This window comes from Dermacentor variabilis, chromosome 2 (genome assembly GCF_050947875.1).
Source record: "Dermacentor variabilis isolate Ectoservices chromosome 2, ASM5094787v1, whole genome shotgun sequence".
NCBI classification, from domain to species: Eukaryota; Metazoa; Arthropoda; class Arachnida; order Ixodida; family Ixodidae; genus Dermacentor; species Dermacentor variabilis.
The window spans coordinates 108394053-108414381 of NC_134569.1; the positions used below are offsets into that span (position 1 = coordinate 108394053).

Sequence of the window (20329 nt, forward strand, 5' to 3'; positions counted from 1 at the left end):
GTAAAGAATGAACACAAATTTCTTGGTGCAATCTTTGACAAGAAGCTCAACTTCAAAGCACACATCGCCTGTGTAAAACAAATCTCTGAAATCCATAAATCTAATAAAGCTCCTATCCGACCAATCATGGGGTCCAGATAGAATGTCTGCTTCACATATGCAATGATGCAGTTTTCCGGTCACAATTGGACTGCGCATGTTTTGTGTATGGCTCAGGTATAAAGTCTGCATTAGAGGTTCTTCACCTGGTGCATCATCTTGGACTAGGCCTGTGTTTTGGCACGTTCTGTACATCTCCCATACAAAGCTTGTATGCAGAAACCAACCAGTTCTCTCTAGAACACAGAAGACTACTTCTTGGAAACACGTACATAATGAGGGTATTGTCCTGTTCAACACATCCTTGTAAAGACTACTATTTACGCTTTGAAACACATTTTAGCAACAAACCGGTTGTTATTCCTTTCTTTTTTATCAGGTACTGAAAACTGAATGCAGACCTTTGTTACAAGCTAGGAAAACAATTCTTGCAAGATGAACCTTCTTTTACTCCTTGGGAGATGAAGCATGCGCAGTGTGTCTTCAGATTAATGAAAAACAGAAAACAATCTTCACCAAGAGAGGCTTTACTAAGTGAATATTTTGAAGTAGATTCAGAATATAATTTATGCACAAAATATTTTACAGGTGGATCAGAAAGCAATGATAATGTAGGTGCTGCAGACACATCAAATCAATTTGAAGAACAAATGAGTCTTCCAAGTTGGGCTGCTGTGTTTACTGCGGAACTCTATGCCATCTCGTCAGCGCTTGAAGACATCCTGAAAAGAGAAAATGGCCAATCTGTCATATTTAGCGACTCCTTGAGCTCTCTTCAAGCTCTCGCATCTAGGATACCATCTAGAAGTAATCTACTGAAGAAAATACAAAATCACTACACCAAATGCCATGAGAGAGCTTTAAAACGTCGTTTCCTGCTGGGTTCCTAGTCATGTAGGAATCCCCGGTAACGAAAGAGCCGATTTTATGGCAGCTGGCACCAACGATCTTCAATATTTTTTTTGTGAAAAAAGAATCCCTTTCCATCTCATGCTCTTATTGAGCGATGAACCACTCGTGCCATATTAAGATACTTTTAACTAAAAAGCCACAGGAAACCGACAAGAACTGTAGCACATTTCATGTTCCTATATTTTTACTTGGCCGTCTACACCATTTTACCACATTTGAACAAATAAGCCAATTTGAAAAACATGTACTTGGCGCATTATAGCCTGCACGGCTGCTGCACCATTAAAATCCCGCCAACAGCACCCACTACTTTGACTGTGTGGCGTCATGAAATGCGGGGCCACCATTGCGTTGCCTTCTCTGAAAGTGTTCAAGACCACATTGGACATTTTTCTCCTGGTCTGGCACTGAACGCCGAAGCAAGGATGCCGCCGTTGACTTGTGTACACAGTGCCTTCAGTCACACGATAAAAAGCAGCAACAGACCACCGAGACGCACATGCAAAAGTGAAATTACGCATTGTAGCCACGACGCATTTCCAGCTCCTGCAATTGCTTCCAGTGCATGCAGTAATCAGAGGGAGCTGTTTTCAATGGTGCAATTCATTTCGTTGCCACTCAATCTTGCCAGACTGCTGTACAGCTCAACTGCGATATAAAAAAATTCAGATACAAATTTTCTACTGCACTGAATGTTCTAAAATATTGCCAGCTTGCTGTGGGATGTGTACAGTTTCGCATACAATTGCAGAATTCAAGCTAGGAAGTGTGGTGTCATGGCCCCTTTCATAAGTTTTAACTTAGGGAATGCTAATGGCTCTCTTAAGCAAGAACCCAAGCTCTACTTGGGCCTTGATGGGGACCTCAGCCACTTGTTTATGCAAGGCAAATAAAAGCTGTTTGCATCCCCTAATACAAAATTCTCTTATTATTTGATCCATACAGTGGCGTTCACAACTCGACAGCCGAGTAGTCCACACACAAACAACAAAAATGTTATCACAACTTGCACATTCTATTGCAGCAATGAAACAAAGGAACATCATGTCACCAGATTTGCGCGGGGTGTCGTTAAAGGGACCAGGTGAAATACTGAAGCACCACGCATCACGTTAAATGGGCCCAGAACCACTTTTTATCAAAGTCGAGAAATGCATTTGAAGTTAAACTATTTCAGAAATACATTGCCACAGAAAGTTCTTCAATGCGTTGAGCAGAAATGGATTCATTAGCAATCAAACATATTTTGTGTGGTGCTTCCAATCCTCCTTCGATGATTTGCACTGCTAAGGCTACGGCAGAGAAGGGTGTTCCCAGAACACTCCGCCTACTGAACGTCACTGTGGCATGCAGTTCAAATTTGATTTTGGATGTTCACATAGATGCCACTATTCCTGATTTTGGCGTCTACGACACGTCAAATGCTGTTGTCCTCAGCAAGCTGCAGTGTGCTCAGCCAGTGGATTCATTGCGGCAACCTGTGGTGACCGCGGCATCTACGCTACGTAGCAGGCTGCAGCTACATGGAACTGCTGCGTTTGTTTTGTGCATGACAGGGCTAGAGGGCATGCTCGCGCTCATATGCTTCTGTCTGGCTGTACTACGTGGTGTGCACCGGCTTTGTCCTGCACCAGCATGACCGACGGATAGTAGCAACATCCAACTTGCGTGTTTTGAAGCTCCTTAGGAAGCAAAGTCTGCCAAGACATCTAACTAGGAGTGGCCATGGTGAGCGCGTGCTGGCAAGTGTGCGTGTGGTCTGACCTTAAGTTTCACATGTTTTGAGGCTAGTTGAGTGTTCAAAACTAGTCAAAATTTGGGAGACCGAACGGCTATGACACCGATAAGCAGGGTGGCCAAAGTTTAATTCCTATGTGGGCGGCTGCGAACCAGCGTGAGCAGACGATAGTCGGCTTCTTCTGGAAGTATTTAATTATCGAATTATTTTCGCTTACTTCAGCCTGTTTCAGCCATTGTGTCAATAAAAATATACATGGTAACAGTAGGAAGAAGCGCATTGATCCAAACACCCTTCTTGATTGACACCTGTTGGCCAATGGCAGCCGTGTATGGGAATCTTCTATATTACTACATAAAGGTCCAGAAAAGAGTGAGGAGCAGGCTTCTGTTGAAAAGGGACCATTTGAGAGAAAGGTGACACTACGCTCCGCTTACGAGATCCACACGCTGTGCACAACTGCAAAATTTGACTGGGATGTTCACAGCAGCGTATGCTATCCGCAGACTGTATTTTTTCACTCAGCCCGAAGGGTGGTTCAGGGCACTTTAAAGGAATGCAGATGTTGAGAGTAGCCAAATTAAAATTCCCTTAAATATATTGTGACGACAAATTTGTATGCTGCCGAAAAATGATCTATACTTATTGAATGACTGAGAAATATTGTGCAGGAGTTCGCTGCACCAAGCACTTACTTGGAAGCGTCTCTGCTGCAAGTGTAGCTCCTGTGCTGCAGAATCATTCGGAGCAGTTACCATTTGCACCAGTCTTTCTCTTTACTCCAATAAGCGTTGTTATCCCACATTGTCAAGCTTGAGCAAATGCTAGAAAATTCTATTAGAAAAATTGAATAGGAACAAATAGAAAATATTACTTGATTTGTATTTGAAATTTCAAACATTTGCACATCCATAATTTTTTTTTCAGACTCCACAAGGACATGGTCTGCTGGTAGTTAAAAAAATTTTGTTTAGCTTTCAAAACAAACATAGAAATGTAATGTCTGTTGCAAAACATTTATGACTGGGACACTTAAAGTGGAAAAACCTACTTTTTCAAGAAAGGCACTTTTTCAGAGGTGGCTATGTACCTTAATTCCTGGATATTTCCTTTTCCATGTCTGCAGGACATCATGTTGCTGATCAGCGCTGCCTATCTTGAATGTTCAGAACTTGTGTATACATATTTTTAGTACTTGGTCAATTGGCAGTGACATGTATGCTGTGGCATGCAGAGGGGGGATGCGTAGCCGGTCGAGTGGCGCCCAATGAAAGACCCTCCCCCGGGGGCCTGCTGTGCGTCGTCGGCGGTGGATGGCCAGCCGGGCGGTAGCCACCAGGGGGCCTTGACCGGGGCGGCGGCGCCCTCTGGCGGCGGCGGCTTCGATGACGACTACAACGAGTGGGAGTTGGGCATCGGGGATCTCATTATCGACCTGGACGCCGACATAGAGAAGAGCAACGACCCCATGGCCTCCTCCTCGGCCGCGGCCTCCCCGCCCGTCGAGCACCAGGTATGTTCATGTTGTCGATTTCAATTGACCTTTGGTGATTTGTGCACCAAAGGTGTACACCTGACAGGTGCAGTAGTGGCAACGATTTAGATTCATGTTGGCCCCCTTTGGATTCTTTAATGTTCACTGAAATCTTGGTGTGCAAGTGTTTTTGTATTGTACTACCCTCTTAATGTAGTAGTTACAGGTGGGGATCAAATCTGTGGCCTTGTTTTGAGCTGGGGCATCAGTGCGACTGAGCCATTGCAGTGCATAAGGCAGTTTCAGTTGGGCTGGGCTATTCAGCATTGTCCATTGTGTGTCTGCATATTTCCACTTGGAACAAATCTCTACTTTTGAGGTCATAGTCGTATTCTCAGTAATGTTTGCAGCTACAGCTGAAATCTGTTAATGGGACCGTGGTGTGACTGCATGAATAATAGAGCACTTCCATGGCGTGTTGTTGCATCAAGGCCTTCTTTGCTATGTTCATAGTTACTTGTAGAGCATCTTATACAATTACAGTCACTGGCAGGTGCATGGCCATGATTAATTTATCACATGCATACGAGATTTATGGTAAAAATAATAAGACAGTCATGCCCATAAATGTGCATTGCTGTCCACAAGGGCCTTCGGTAGAATGCTAATTGGATTAAACCATTGAAAGGGGATATGGAAATGGTTGCTTGAGTTGGCAGATTTCACATCAATATCTATCTTGGGTCACATTGTTGGCAGTTGCATTTGCAGAGCACTTCTAAACTTTGTTGAATTGTCCATCAGCTTATTCCCCAAACAAGCTGGGCAAAGTCTGTGGGCTAGCTACCTTACCCATTGATAAACTTCTCCATCCCAGGCAACCGTGGACAAGGGTCTTAAGATGAAGATCAAGCGGAAGAACCTGGCTAAGCACGAAATAGTAAAGGCGCAAGACACTGGTGCATCCCCACCACCTTTGGCACCACTGCCAAGCACTAAGCATTCATCATCGTCTGTGTCGTCCACGTCGTCATCATCATCATCATCCAAGAGCAGTGGCCGCAGTGGATCTCACAAGAAGAAGCGCATCGAGAACGGGGCATCTCCCCCACGCCTCCAGTGTTCTCTGGGAGCTCCACTTCCTCCCCCTCCCCCCTCTCTGTCCCCTCCTCCCGCCCCCACTGTTCCTCCATCATCCCAGGCACCCCCCACCACCTCGGCTGTCCCCCCTGCCCCCGTGGAGCAGATGGCTGCCAACGGTGTGCCATCATCGCCACCGGAAGAAAGTAGCAGCGTGCCTGCTGCCTCAGCGGCCCTCCCGACACCAGAGGAAGCTGCTGCTGCCGATGCGACTAAGCGAGTGATAAAGGTTTGGCTCCAACCATCTTCTCTCCTTTCTCAGGACTCGATAAGGCAGCTACAGTAACAACTCTGCCTGAGATGAGACAAAATAGGAATAGACAAAATGGAAATGTTGCCAGTTGTGTGTGGATGCTTTCGTTTGATGAGCTTCTTTAGCTGTGGAGCTTTTGTGGGCACATATGCATAGCATGATTGCCAGTGAGGCTCATTTATAAAGTTGCAGGCAGTAGCTCGAGTCTTGCCTTATCGAGCCATTGCCTGAACAATTCCTGCATTGGATGCGAATAGCTTTGGCATCTGTAATTAAAGAAATTGCCTGCCACTGGCACTTTGCAGCTGTGCAAGCATTGTGTACGCTTTTCTTGCTTGCCGTTGTTTGGGTAATTGTACATGTAACATATGATGACGCAGAATTTCATTTTGTCTCGCAGAGGAAGGCATAGGCAAGCTTATGAGTGTTTACATTCTGTGCAGTGAAAACTGAAATCGGACAGTTTGGTTGATTGGTCGACTGAGTGGGGTTAACGTCTCAAAGCAACAATATAAGCCTGTGAAGGGCACACAATGTTTTTGTCTGCTTTGCTTTCTCTGTTGCTTTGCTAGATGTGGTTTGCATTTGTTCCTGTTTTCTTTCTTCATCTCTTTTCCTTTGTTTCTCTTTTTTCTTTGTTTTCTTCCCTGTGTTGGCTAAAGAGCTTTTGTCTTTGTGAGCGGGCACTGGTAGTTCATTGAATAGTCAAGTTAACACTGATATAACCAATTGTTGTATACACTGTAAATCCAAAATTTGTTTCACTGTACTTAAAGGGACACTAAAGGTTAATATTAAGCCAACGTGGACTGTTGAAATACCATCCCAGAAACCTTGAAATGCTTGTTTCATGTCAATAAGAGACTTATATTAAGAGAGAATGCGTTCTGAAGCGTCCGCGTGCCTCTAGCGCAGTTCAAATCGCCCGCCCTCCGATCGGAGGGGTGACGTCATGGTCTCATAATGATGTTGCGCCGTCGGTGAGTAAAACGGCGCCCGCAGACGGCGCTACGGCTTTTCTGTGCAGAACGCAAATGCATAGCCAGAAACAGAGCCAAGACAGAGCTGACAGCAACGCGAAAGCGGAACTATGGTGGCTAGCGGAAGGGAAAGCGCGACGATAAGCTGTTTCTTTATTTTATGACGTCAACTTTGACGCTCGTTGCAATGGACGACCCTGACAATGACACATTGGCTCGTGATGCTGGGCTCGGCTTCAGTGATTTAAGCACTGATGAACGTGACCTGCTGCTGAGGGCTGGCGCTGCCGGCGTCGTTGCGTACTACTACGACGGCAACTGTATCTCATGGCTGTCCATATTCGCACATATGTAGCTTTTCCTTCGCGAAAACCAAACGCCACACTCACCGCCCCATCTTCGACCTGCAGTTGTTCTTGCGCTTCGGAGAATGCAAGCAAGACCGACGGAACAGCGCTACAGGAAAGCATTGCTTTGAAAGGCACTCCACAGGCGTTGAACTCTTAATCCTCTGGACGAAAGTGCAGCAAGCACACTATGTGATTTTTTGGCTCTTTGCCAATGCACTGTGGCAGAGGTACGGCACTTAACCACTTCGAACGGAGAGGTTCACTCGTTGGCACACAGTAATAAATAACGTTCGATTCGCCGCTGCAACTGCCCTTGGCCAAGTTCCGCAGACCGTTCACGCATCCCATGACATCACATGGACGTGGCATTTTCGCTGCTTGTTCCAAATGCAAGTTTCGCAAGCCAGCAGGACCAGTTCAGCACGATGCGATAACGAAAGAACTGAAACTCCAAAACGCGCGTGGTGCAGAGTCGAGCGAAGACGAAACCTTTCGACCACCCGTACTAATGAAGGGTAACGTCAAAAATGTTATTTTTTCTTAGAATCAAACAGAAATAGACAAGTAGCATTTTCTTCCGTCTTATAACCTAATGAAATGATCTTTTTAATACGAATAGTTGAGTGCTAGTGACATAAATTATGATGAGGAGTGCCTTCGTCATTGGGCTAGTACCGGAATGTCGCTGGGGGTTCTCAAATCGTGTCATGCATTTACCTCAATTTCTCCGTTATTAAAGCTCTGTTTGCGATTATGTGGATGCCTGAGACGTTCTAGGGCATTGCTTTATCACTTTAACTTGACTTCATAGTAACCTTTACTGTCTCTTGTACTTAAGTTGGCAAGGTTTCTGCTACTATAAAGAAACCAGACATGTGAGGTCTGACATGGTAGCAGTTATAGCAAAACAAATTTTTGACTGAGCACTGCTCAGGTTATGTAAGCCAGCAGCAAGAAGTCAAACGTATGCAAATGTAACCATGAATACACTCGCATGCATTTACCAATGTGCAATTAGCCAGATTTTTAACAATATCACGCAAGCGGTGGACTTTCTGATGGTCAGCACCTTATAAGGGCGAGAAGCGATGAGCTCAGCGATAGTTCTGTGTAATGCACAGTTCAATGTGAGCATCATCTACTGCGCCGTTCACTTCAGGAGGACAGACTTCCTGCCTGAGTTACCTGCTTGGTCCTGCTTACAAAAATCGATGTGAAGCCAAACATGTGAACGAGTAAGTTGTGGCATCTGCAGTGAGCTTTCCTTTTTGTATTACTGAAACTGTACATTCACCGGAAAAGAAGAAACAGATGTCTTTCAGCACATGCAGGGTATTGTCAGGAATACTTCTGAACGATTTGGCTTCATGGATAACAAAGGAAGAGCTTATGTATTCCCAAAGAGCTTAGCTGACAATACTTGCACAGGAGAGTGTTTAGCGCACGTGCACATACTATTACTGATTTTGCTGCTTCTAACCATTATGAGGCTGTAGGGATTAGGGGGTGCCAGTGGCACTACACTTCGGTGCACCATGGTTGGTGCACACCTGCCTATCAATTGCGGTCCGGTACGAGCTTGAGGAAACAATGGACGACACCTATATGTACACTCGGAAAGCATTTATTATAATTGCAACTATCGTAAAAACCTGCGTATAAATACGAACCCACATATAGTGCGAGGTGAAATCTTTGGGACGAGAAATGCGAAAAAAATTTTATCTGCATATAATACGAGTTAGGAAAACTCGAGGAAAACATTGCACTCCGCACTTCAATCACCATCTTCCTCAGCTGCGCTCTCTTTGGATAGTTCTTTGTCGGACATATCTTCCCAGAGGTACTCATCCTGTGCCATCGAGCGCGTTCAAGATGCCGCACTTATTGAATGCGCGACGCACAAGCATACCTGCCAACCCTCCTGATTCGCCCGGGAGACTCCCGATATTTTACTGAACTTTCCGATTGTACGATCACTGTCCTAAATCTCCCGAAAAGTGGTCTCTGTTTGCAAAACCGGCACCGCGGAATCTACAGCCGCATCGTAATCGTCAGCATCACCAACAACGGCCGCACTAGCACCATCGGTATTATTGACTAAGCAGCCGACTACGGTGCCTAGTAAGCCAACCGAAGCCAGAGCCAATGTAGCTCTTGCATTTCATGCATGTCTTCCTCCATGGTGCATCTTGTTGTTGCTGCTGCTTGTGTGTGTGTGTGTGTGTGTGTTTGTGGTGCACCGTGTAAAGTTAGTCCTCGTGTGCTTGATGCCATGGCGCTACGAAAGCCCAAGAAAAGGTATTTGAAGAAGTTTTTGCGATCTTATACTTCTGAATTTCGGTGTATTTGACATCAAGTAAAGGAGAACATTTTGCATTGTGTACGTGTGGATGCGACGTCAGCGTGTCTCATGGTGGCAAAGACGACTTGAAACTGCACGTTTCCACGGCGAAGCATCAAAGCTATGTTCACACCTCTGAGCAGCAAGAAAACATAGGGAACTTTCTCCGGAACAACTGCGAAGACAGTGTCATACATGTGGAGTGCCTGTTTACGGGATTCCTCGTCGAACACAACCTACCCTTAGTGTCAGTGACCACGTTGGGCCTCTTCTACGGAAAGTGTTTCCGAAATGCGACGAGGCGAAGCGTTATGGATGTGGACGCAACTCTGAGGAATGCGGAGGTGGCCAACCTGAAATTTATTTCACAGGCATCGCTCTTGAGTCTTCATTTCTTTATTCGGAGTTTCCTTCAGCTGCTGCCCTGAGATTCCAAGGAATCTGCTGAAGACGGTTTTAGATGCTCTTGAAGCTGAGTTTGGCACACCACAAGCGTACAGTCTTCAAGAAGACATTCTGAATGAAGAAAGGTGGGACGTGCAGTGGTCTATGGTTGGAAAAATGAAAACACTGATGGAAAACATGTTTCACCGAGTTGCTAAGGTTATGCTCGATTTACTCGTGATATCGCATAGCAAGGCAGAGTGTGAGAGGATTTTTATCACTACACGACAAACTAGGACTGCATTCTGCTCATCAATGTACAACACATCCCTCCAACACCTGCTGCTAGTGGAGGGCCGTCAGTCTGGACAGTGTTTTGAGCAAAGCTACTCCGACAAATTTGTGAAGTGAGCAAAGTCTGCTACTGCTAGGTCCCTGCAAAAGGACTAATCGAAGACTGCCTGAAAGTTAGAACGAAACGGCCCCCTCTCCCTCCTCGTTGGCGCGAATAAAACGTCTCCCGATTTTTTATCTCGCCATGGCAGGTATGCACGAGGTGTTCTGGTATGCTGGCCCATGCGTCCACAATCCACTTGCATAGCGCGGCTGGCGAAGCCCGCTTCAGCCGCCCGGTCGGCGTCACTGCAGGCTCACCTGAGCACAACCAATCTGTGTAACACTGCTTGACCGCGTCCTTGAACGGCTTGCTCACGCAATCATCTAAAGGCTGCAGCTGATACGTCATCCCACCTGGGATAACGACGAGTTCAGTGCCGGATTCACGCAACAGCCTCTTCACTGAGTCGGCCAAATGGCAACAAAATGCGTCCAGCACGTGGTTGGATGGGAATGACAACAGCGCGTCGGGCCGCCTGCACCAGACGGACTTTATCCAGTCGAGCACAAGATTCTCGCTCATCCAACCTTTCTCATGGCATCTCGCGACCACATTTTTTGGCAGCTCCTCACCTTTAGGCACTGTCTTGCTCCTGAAGACTACATAGGGCAGAAGCTTGCGTCCGTCTGCCGTGCACGACAACATGACGATAACTCGCGTTTTCTCGTTGCCAGTGGACCGGACATAATCTTGTTTAGAGCCCTTTTCGTGCACGCTGAGGGGCGATGGCATGTCCAGATAAACCGGCGTTTGGTCAGCATTGCCAATTTGCCCTAGCTGAAAGTTCTTGGACTTCCGCAGTGAAATAATGTGGTGCTGGAAAGTCACAAGCAGCTCTTTGAACAATTCAGGCGGCTTTTGCGAAATCGAAGTTCGGTGGCGTAAGGAAAAACCAGCACAGCACATGTAGCAATAAATCGAGTGCTTGCTTGCTTTAAAAGCGGAGCTCGGTAGCCCGTTTTCTCTTGCAAGCTCCTTAGCTTCTGCCTGCATAAGCTCCATGCTCACAGTTTCATGTGCGGCTCGCTGTTGGCGTACGAACTCCGTCAGGGCGAGTTCGATTTCCAGGAATGTCCCACTCTTCGGGCCGCGAAAGCTTCATCGCGTTCCGCTGCATGCGAAAAGGGCTTCCTTCTGGCGACGCCATCCGCGAATGCTTCCGTTGTTGACGCCAACTGTTCCCGATGTCCTGTGCTTCTAAATAACCTTTCTCTTAAAAGCAGCCGAGTACTGTTTTTGTGGTCCGGACATCTTAGTCCTTCAATGTTGAATAAAAAAGATGCTAAAATAACCTTTCTCTTGAAAGCAGCCGAGTACTGTTTTCGTGGTCCGGACATCTTATTCCTTCAATGTGGAATAAAAAAGATGCACTTTGCAAAGTGTGGTTTGCATGTGTGCTGCCAAGGTGCGCACTGAGCAATAAATAAACGATGCTGTAGTCGCGCAGCAATAAAGAAGTCAAGCCGTAGCCACACAGCAATAACGAAGTCGAGCCATAGCTACGCAGCAATAACAAAACAAAAAATTCTAGCCCAAATTTCTGACTGAAATTTTCGTTCGGATCCGCATGCAGTATGAGGCGAAAATTTGGGACACTAATAATAGGAAAAGAAACCTCATATTATAGGCGGGTTTTTACGGTAGCACTTTGAGCCGGCCAGCTAGCTATAGTTGACATCAGCGACGATTCCCTTGAGGAGAATAATATGCTGGGTAAAGAGCGGCTTCCAACTTATCAGCTGTGGTACCGTGGCTGTCAAGGGTACCCCAGCTGTTTTGCTGTGGCAGCAGCTTACCAGCAGTTGTCATAGCAAAATTTTTAGCAATATCGCACCATAGTCGAATGCATGCTGAAGTCGAACGCAGGTTATATCAGTGCCTTGTGGGAATCCATGTCCCAAGACGGTCTCCCGCGTGGCAAGCGTCAGGAGGGCGCACCAAGCAGTACATGGTTGACTAACCACTTGTGGGAAAATGGAAGCAGTGGTGGAACCTTCCTGGTGACCGAAGAGGCTAAGGCAATGACAGAGGGATCTTGTGCAACATGCCTGGTGGCGCTAATAAAGTTTGCAACTCCCATGCGCGATCTGCATAAAGGCTTCCTCCTCTTCCCAAACCTGCTTGGTGGGCCCTCCTGATGTTATTCACACGGAAGACTGTCTTGGGACATGGATTCCCACATTTGGATTGGATTGGAGACAACTTTATTTATGCCTGCAGTCGGGCGCTCGCACGCCCCGACGAGGGCCTACGTCATCCTCGAAGTTGCCGTTACTCGGCGCGAGTCTCCGCTCGCCGTTGCCGGCTCACTGGGTCCGTGCCTTTCGAGCGCCTCGAGGACCTGCTGGACGGCCCAGAGCTGATCGTCTTGTTCGTAGCTCTTTGCGGCTGCCTCGAGCCGCGGTGGGAGTGTTCTTGATTTTGCGTCTTCTGGATATTTAACGCAGTCCCACAAGATGTGCGTGTGGTCTGCGGTCTCCTTCCGGCAGACTCTGCACATATCTGTCAGATATGTCTCGGGGTACATGCGATTCATCAGTCTCGGGCTCGATAGCGATCCGGTCTGGAGCTGTCTCAGTACTACCACCTCTGCTCGACTCAGTCTTAGGTGCGGGGGTGGAACAGTCCTGCGAGCCAGGCGGTAGGTCTTTGTGATTTCATCGTAATCCTTCATGCAGTCCTTGGTTCCGAACCACGTCGGACGGTCTGTCGCCGAGGCGTGGTTGGTTAGCGCTCGCGCCGCTGCGTGTGCCATCTCATTATGGTTCTCATTGCGTTCCGACGCGTCGCCCGCGTGCGCCGGGAACCGCTTGAGTCATACTTTTCGTTCTTCTAGTTTGACCGCTCGCAGTACGCGCGCAGCCTCCCTGCAGATTTGGCCTTTGGAGAAGTTTCGCACCGCCTGTCTTGAGTCACTCAGCACCGTGTGGCAGTCTGCGTCGGCGATGGACAGGGCAATGGCTACCTCCTCCGCTTGTTCCGCTCCGGCGCTTCTCACGCTCGCTGCCGTCCTCGTGGCGCCGGTTGACGCTTCTATGACGACCGCTGCAAAGGCGTTCCGTTGGCATGCTGGTCGACGAGAGCCTTGGCCCTCGCCGCTCTTCTTCCCTTGTTGAACTCGGGATTCATGTTCTTCGGTATGGGGTCAATTCTGGTCTGACATTGGACCTCTTCGGGGATGGGAAGCTTCATCTCCACTTCGTTCAAGCGTCTAATTCCCAGATCGTCCAGTATCTTCCTCCCGGCTTTGGTCATGGACAGCTGCTCCAGTTGAGAGGCCCGTTGCGCTTCCGCTATTTCTTCGAGCGTATTGTGTATCCCGAGTTGTAACAAGCGGGTCGTGCTCGTGGACTCGAACAGGCCCAGCGCCGTCTTGTACGCTCTTCTGATGAGCACGTTGATTTTGTTTCGTTCGTGTTGCTGCCATCTGTGGTAGTCTGCAACGTACGTGACGTGGCTGATGACGAAGGATTGGACGAGCCTAATTAGTCTCTCCTCTCTCATGCCAGCCTTTCGGGAAGTGACTCGTTTGAGGAGTCGAATCGCGTTGGCTGCTTTTGCCTTGAGACGGGTGATGGTTTCGCCGTTTCTTCCGTGCTTTTCGATGGCCATGCCTAGGATCCTAATTTTGGCAACCTCGGGAATCATGTTGCCGGATTTGGTGACGATTCTGATTTTCTCGTTTTCGCGTTGTCTGGTCTTGCTTCTGCTGTTTTTGGTAGGTGGGAGTATGAGAAGCTCTGATTTGCTCGGCGAACATCTCAGTCCGGTGCCTTCCAGCCGGTCTTCTATTGCATCGACGGCGGCTTGCAGCGCGCCCTCGATGTGGGCGTCGCTGCCACTGATCACCCATATCGTGATATCGTCCGCGTAGATGGTGTGCCTGACGTCTTCGATGTACCCAAGCTTTTCGGCCACTCCGATCATTACCAGGTTGAACAGCATCGGCGAAATGACCAATCCCTGCGGTGTGCTAGTGCTCCTGAGCTCCTTCTCTTGCGTCTGTAGGTCGCCTGCTTGTAGCTCGATGGTCCTGTCCGTGAGGAAGTCCTTGGTGTAGTTGTAGGATCTTTCGCCCATGTTGAGCTTGGAGACTTAGGACAGAATCGCCGAGTGTTTCACCTTATCGAAGGCGCTCTGCAGGTCGAGCCCTAGGATTGCTTTGTTGTCATGGGCGCTGTCGCCATCATCGATGATTCGGTATTTGAGCTGCAGCATCGCGTCCTGCAATGCTGCAGCCTGAAGCCGATCAAAGTGGTTGGGTACAGCCCTTCTCATTCCAGGTAGTCTTGCCGCCTGTTGAGCAGGACGTGCTCCAGCACCTTGCCCACGCAGGACGTGAACGAGATGGGCCGGAGGTTATCCGTGTCCGGCGGCTTCCCCGGCTTGTGGATCAGGATGGTCTTGGCTGTCTTCCACAGCTTTGGCAGCGCGCCCGCTCGGATCCAGCACTTGTTGTAGTTTTTTGCGAGCTTTTCAATCGAGCCGTCATCGAGGTTCTTGAGCGCCTTGTTTGAGAGAGGTCCAGGCCGGCTGCCGATTGGCTGTTGAGGTCGTGCAGGGCCGCGCGTACCTCCTCGATGTCGATGTTACGATCGAGCTTCGCGTTAGGCGGGCCGCTGTACGGTGCGTGTTGTTCGGTAGGTGTAGTCGGCAGGTATTTGTCGTGAATGGGGGGGGGGGGCGCCTGGTGACTGCGTCGACGCCGTGTGCTGAGACCGCCCGATGTATGAGCCTGGCGAGTCTGTCCCTTTGGTGCGACTTGGTCTTGGTTTTGTCGAGCAGGTGCCGCAGCAGGTTCCACGTCTTCCCGCTGTGCATCTGCCCGTCTGCCGCGTTGCAGATTTCGTTCCACTGTTATGTGCAGAGAGCATGGCAGTGATCCTCGATTGCTCGGTTCAGCTCCGCCACCTTCTTTCTCAGTCTGCGGTTAAGCCGTTGTTTCTTCCAGCGATTGAGTATCGACGGCTTGGCTTCGATGAGATGCGTAAGCCAGCTGTCTACTTTGTCGATCTCTGCGCCCGTTTCAATCTCTTTGGTCGCGTCGCATACGCTCTTGGTGATTTCGGTCGTCCATGAGTCAGTCTTTGATCTCGTCGTCACCGTCGCTCTTCTGGCTTCTGGCATCTCGAAAGGCATCTCAGTCTATCCATCTGTGTGTTTTGATGCTGGTGTCGTTGTGTTCCGGTATGCCGATTTCCACGATGGTGTGGTCGCTGCCTAGGTCGGTCCCCGTGTTTCTCCAGGTGATCGCGCCCCGGATGTCGTTTTTGACGAACGCGAGGTCCGGAGTGGTGTCCCGGGAGACGGAGTTACCAATTCTCGTTGGATATGTCGGGTCTGTGATGAGGGTGAAGTCGAGTTCCGTGGCATCTTGGTACAGGTCGTGGCCCTTTGCTCTCCGACAGCAGCTGGCATTCGGCCTGTCGGCGCTCCCATTGTTGCTTGCGCACTATGTAGGGGATCTTGTATTTCGCCTTGCACGTTCGGTCTCCGGTCGGGTGTTCGTCTCCGCATAACTTACATTTTGGGGTACAGCGATGGTCTTCTGTAGGGTTCGCGAGTCCGCAGGCCAGGCACGTCTTGATTGTGGGGGTCGGGGCACACGTCCCTGCGGTGTCCCACTCGGCCGCACTGCTGGCAGACGTCAATTTGTTTCTTGTAGAGGCGGCACGGTATCAGGGTGAGTCCGTATCGGACGAAGTTCGGTACCTTGGGTCCCTGGAACACCACAATCGCAGTGGTCGTGCTTCCAATCCTTTTTGCGGCCACTGCTAGCGAGTTCCTCTCGTTGACGATGTTTCTATCTAGCTCTTCGGCGCTCGTGTCGATGGGGATGCCTCTGATTACGCCCTTTACAGTGTCGTGAGGTGCCGTGCAATATGCGCTGACCTCGTAGTGTTTGCCTTGAATAGATATTTCCTGGAGTTTAGCGTACCCTGCCGCGTTGTCTTCGTTCGGTGTACTTACGACCATGATGTTCTGTTGCGTGTTGGGGCAGATGGTGTCCGCAGCGCTTTCCTCGCTCGTGATCTTAGCCGCAGCGACGGTGGTGGTGCCGGTCTTGACAATGTCCAGTCCCCCTCTGGGTCTGACAACTATCTTGCTTTCTTCTAGTGGCATGGCTGGCATGCATGCTGCCTTGATGACCGAGGCTCTGACATTCTTGTAGAATTTCGACCTCGTGCTTGTTTCACTCCCGCCGTGTCCGTCGGGCTTGCCGCTGGCGGAGGTCCGCTGGTGCAGCCTCGACATGCGTTCCCCCGCGAGCATCCATCCGGTGTCGCTGTGATATTCCTTGGGTGATATCTCTTTTCCTTGAACTTGAACGCACATGTGATTGTCCGCAATCATTGTTGTTTGAGACGGCGCCTCCATCTCGGAGCTGACGAGCGGCAGCCTCTGGGATGTGTGGCAGGCCGCTGTCGGTGCGACGGTGTTGGGCCGAGTGTCTGCGGAACACGCCTAAGCCTAGCAATTCTTCGCACGGCGGCAGTAGAAGTAGTCACGAAATGTGGCAAAGAAAAACGCACCTCTGGGGTCAGCTGGTATCGGTCGATGCTGCTCGCCTTCACGGACACATTGGTGCAAGCAAAACTTTGGTTCGAGGTAATTAGCACTGCGTAATTGGCTAGCAATCATGCAGCCGATCTCTCTGTATTCCCACAAGGCACTGATACAACCTGCGTTCTACTCTGGCGTGCATTTGACTATGGTGTGATCTTGTTAAATATTTGGCTGATCGTACATTACAATATATTATCATAAACATATTTGTTTCCCACTCTGTATTCCTGGATTCCAAGTCTTGGGGAAATGTTCAGGACCTTTATAAGATGGCTATCAAAAAGATAGATACAGGAACGAGACTAGACAGGACAGGCTCAATCTCATAACTAACTTTGTACAGCAAAACATTCACACAAAGAATGGTTTCTTTGCATTGCCGGTTTGCTGTACAGCCAGTTGTGGGTTGGAACCTGTTCCACCTGGTCTTCTTGTCCGTGTCCTTGTTTGCATGAACCATTTTATAAGCACTGCATAAACTAGCCCAACATCTTACTCTACTCATTTATGTGTATGTTTGCATTGAGGCACAAGTTTTACAATTTCATGTCTAACACATATTGTTGTTTTTTGAATGCAACTTCGTTAATTAAATTGAAGTTTGACTATCAGGAGGAGTCCTGCTGATAAGCCTTTGTGGCACACACACGAAGTCATCTGAAAGATAGAAGGAATTTCAAGTGGCTGAAGGAACAGGCAAGAACACCTTCTCAGTGAGATTACATTATCTCTATTGTTTTGGTGTGCATTTGGCTTGAATATTGACAACACTGTGGTCTGGGTGAGCTTATCATGGCCCCTTGAGTGGCAGGGGTACTTTTGGAGCAATGCCTTGACACAATGCTGTACAAATGCTGCAGGTGGAGTGCCCGGGCAGTCCTGCAAAGGTTGTGGCGGCAAGTACCAGTGTAGAGCGGAAGGACAGTGGCGTGCTGTGCACGTCTGTGGGAACCATCACCGAGCCCGATTGTCTAGGGCCCTGTGAGCCCGGAACCAGTGTCACTCTTGAAGGCATTGTCTGGCAGGAGACGGAAGGCGGTGAGATGCACCTCCTTATACTGTAACCCTACCTGCCTTTGTACAAAGTCTTCGACTTCAAGCGAGATGTATTATACTTTATTGTGGAGGTAGCTGTTTAGAGAATCTAATTCGATTTCCCTACCTGCCTTTGTACAAAGTCTTCGACTTCAAGCGAGATGTATTATACTTTATTGTGGAGGTAGCTGTTTAGAGAATCTAATTCGATTTCCATGACCTCTGTCTCAGGTAGAATCATTCTGTTTATTCTCTGCTGAAGTCGTCAGAAAATGAAACTTGCATTGGTGCTCACTCAGGATTCAGTCCTGGGGGTGTAGCATGATCATGTCATTGTTGTGCTGTCATCCATCATGCCATATTACTTTTGCCTGCTGAGAGGATAAGTTTGGTCTTAGCACGTAGTGCAGACACCAATGGGTAACATAATTCTTTCTTGCATTGTGACTCCATTTTCTTTCAATGTGGGGCTTGATTAGCTGTTAGGGTACCATGGATGACAGCATTAGTGCCACTGAAATTACTCTTACATTTTGATAACCTTGAGGCTTTGGTTGACGCAGGTGTGCTGGTGGTGAACGTGACATGGCGAGGCAAGACATACGTGGGCACCCTGCTGGACTGCACAAGGCACGACTGGGCCCCTCCACGGTTTTGTGAGTCTCCCACTAGCGACTTGGATGCTAAGGGTGGCCTCCCCAAGGGGGGACGTCCAAAGAGGGCTCGGGGTGATGCTGAAGCGTCGGCCCGCGCAGCTCCTGTCCAGGGAAAGCTTCGCAACGGGAAAGGGCGCCGATTTGCAGTCCCCTGCAGTCCAGCCAAGAATGAGGGTCGCCGCCGGAGCAAGCCACCAGAGCTGGAGCTTAGTCCTCCTGACAAGAAGAGGGCCCGTGCGCGGAGTACACCCACTCCTGAGGCTCCCTGCTCTCCGGCCCTCATCCTGTGCCCGGAGCCCAACTGCGGCAAGAAGTACAAACACATCAATGGCCTGCGCTACCACCAGAGTCATGCGCATGGGTGTGGGGATGCAAAGGGGGGTGAGGAGGAGACCTCTGATGGTGGAGAAGAAGGCAGCCGGCCCCCCAGTCCTGATTCGGTACCTCCTGCAGAGGAGGCCCCTCAGACGCCTGCACCGGTGCAGGTGCCAGCACCGGCACCGGCATCAGCAGCACCAGCAGCACTAGCAGCATTGTCGACAACACCAGTGTCGGCGACACCCTCCCCCGCACCCCCCATGCCCCCCACTTCCCCTGTGTCTGTCACTGTCAGCATCCCCACTTCGCAAGTGTTTTCATTTGTGCCAGCGAGTGTGCCACGAGCTTCCACTCCCCCGCGTCAATCTGTTGTGTGTGGTCCTGCAACCCCGTGTTCTCCCGAGTCACCTCATGCAAATGTGGCACCCTCAAGTCCAGCAAAGGTGCTCGCAGTGACTGTGGAGACTCCTCCTCTGCAGTCTGACCCCAACCGACCCCACAAGAGACCTCACAAAAAAAGCAAGAGCCGCAAGCCGGAAGGCAATGGCTCACTGGTTATGCAGGATGAGGTAGGGCCTGAAGGTGCACCACCTTCCCTCACAGAGTCTGGACCCCCACAAGAGCAGGCCCCACCTCACCTGGAGGAGAGTGTTCAGAGTCCAGCATATTCGGACATATCCGATGATGCTGCTCCTCTGTTAGAAGCAGCAAAGGATAAAGAGCCTCCTCGCACATCCTCCGAACTGTATGGTGTGTACCCTTACTTTGGGCAGCCCCCATACCTTCTTCCTGGGGTGCAGGCACCTGAGGCAAAGCCTGTGTCCGTAGCTGGACCAGGATCTGCAGTTGAAGAAGACTCAAAGAAGGATGTCAGCAGTCGGGACAAATCAACCAAGGAAGCTGGCACTTCCCGTTCCCAGGAAGGGAAGAAGCCAGACACAGACTTTCCTCAGTTTCCTCCTTATTCCCTGTGTGCTGCTAGCCCCTTTGTGCAAGGGGCTCCAGGATTTTCTTATGACCCCTACCGTGTACATTTAGTGGAGCCACCTTTCAAGGAAGACAAGGGCGCTGCTGCTTCCATCAAGGAACCAACTGTAGATAAGGCCCCGCCACCCGAGAAAGCTCCCCCTCCTCCAAGACCATCCATGACTCCCCGCCGGCCATCTCCTGAGCCACCCCCTGCATTGACCAAGGACCTTGAATGCAAGGAGGAACCCAAGCCGGAGACCAAATTTGGTCCTTATGATTCGCTGTATGAGCGGCGGTTATTCTATCTGCCCCCTGAGCAGGCAGCGCCCCCTCCTGCCCCTGCAGAAATTGTGCCCAAGGAAGTTGTGCATCCTCCTAAGAGCGTGACACACAAACCACCACGCACGCCCAAGGAACATAAGGAGAAGGAAACGGGTGGCCAGAAGCCTACCATGGAGACAACGGGGCCGCCACCACCAGCTAACTACGCTTACCTGCACCCAGGCTACCTACCGTCGCACTTCACACCACACATGGCCTTTGAGCCGGTGTACCGGAGCCTGTCTACACCCTATGGAGCGTCTCCGTACCTGCGCTTCCATGTCCCTCCCCCTGAGGTACCCCCACAGGCGCCAGGACCACCCGTAGCACCGCCACAGGGACCGCCAAAGGCACTTGACCTTCTGCACCAAGTGTCCCAGCACTATGGGTGA

The 20329-nt window shown here is 49.7% G+C and overlaps 2 protein-coding genes and 1 pseudogene across 7 annotated transcripts in view; 2 read left to right on the plus strand and 1 right to left on the minus strand.

Moving 5' to 3' along the window:
- LOC142572491 (ovostatin-like) overlaps positions 1–20329 on the plus strand; it is a 289668-nt gene that overhangs the window by 153447 nt on the left and 115892 nt on the right. The window lies entirely within an intron of this gene.
- LOC142572493 (uncharacterized) overlaps positions 1–20329 on the plus strand; it is a 68707-nt gene that overhangs the window by 31567 nt on the left and 16811 nt on the right. For 5 of the 6 annotated variants that reach the window (XM_075681654.1, XM_075681651.1, XM_075681655.1 and 2 more), the window contains 4 exons: positions 3984–4262; positions 5101–5592; positions 17499–17676; positions 18237–20325. In XM_075681654.1, coding sequence (XP_075537769.1) covers positions 4017–4262; positions 5101–5592; positions 17499–17676; positions 18237–20325 — 3005 coding nt within the window. In that variant the 5' untranslated portion in view covers positions 3984–4016. The remainder of the gene's footprint in view (positions 1–3983; positions 4263–5100; positions 5593–17498; positions 17677–18236; positions 20326–20329) is intronic. The other variant, XM_075681656.1, reaches the window with a different exon arrangement.
- Positions 12254–14412, minus strand: LOC142572495 (uncharacterized; annotated as a pseudogene).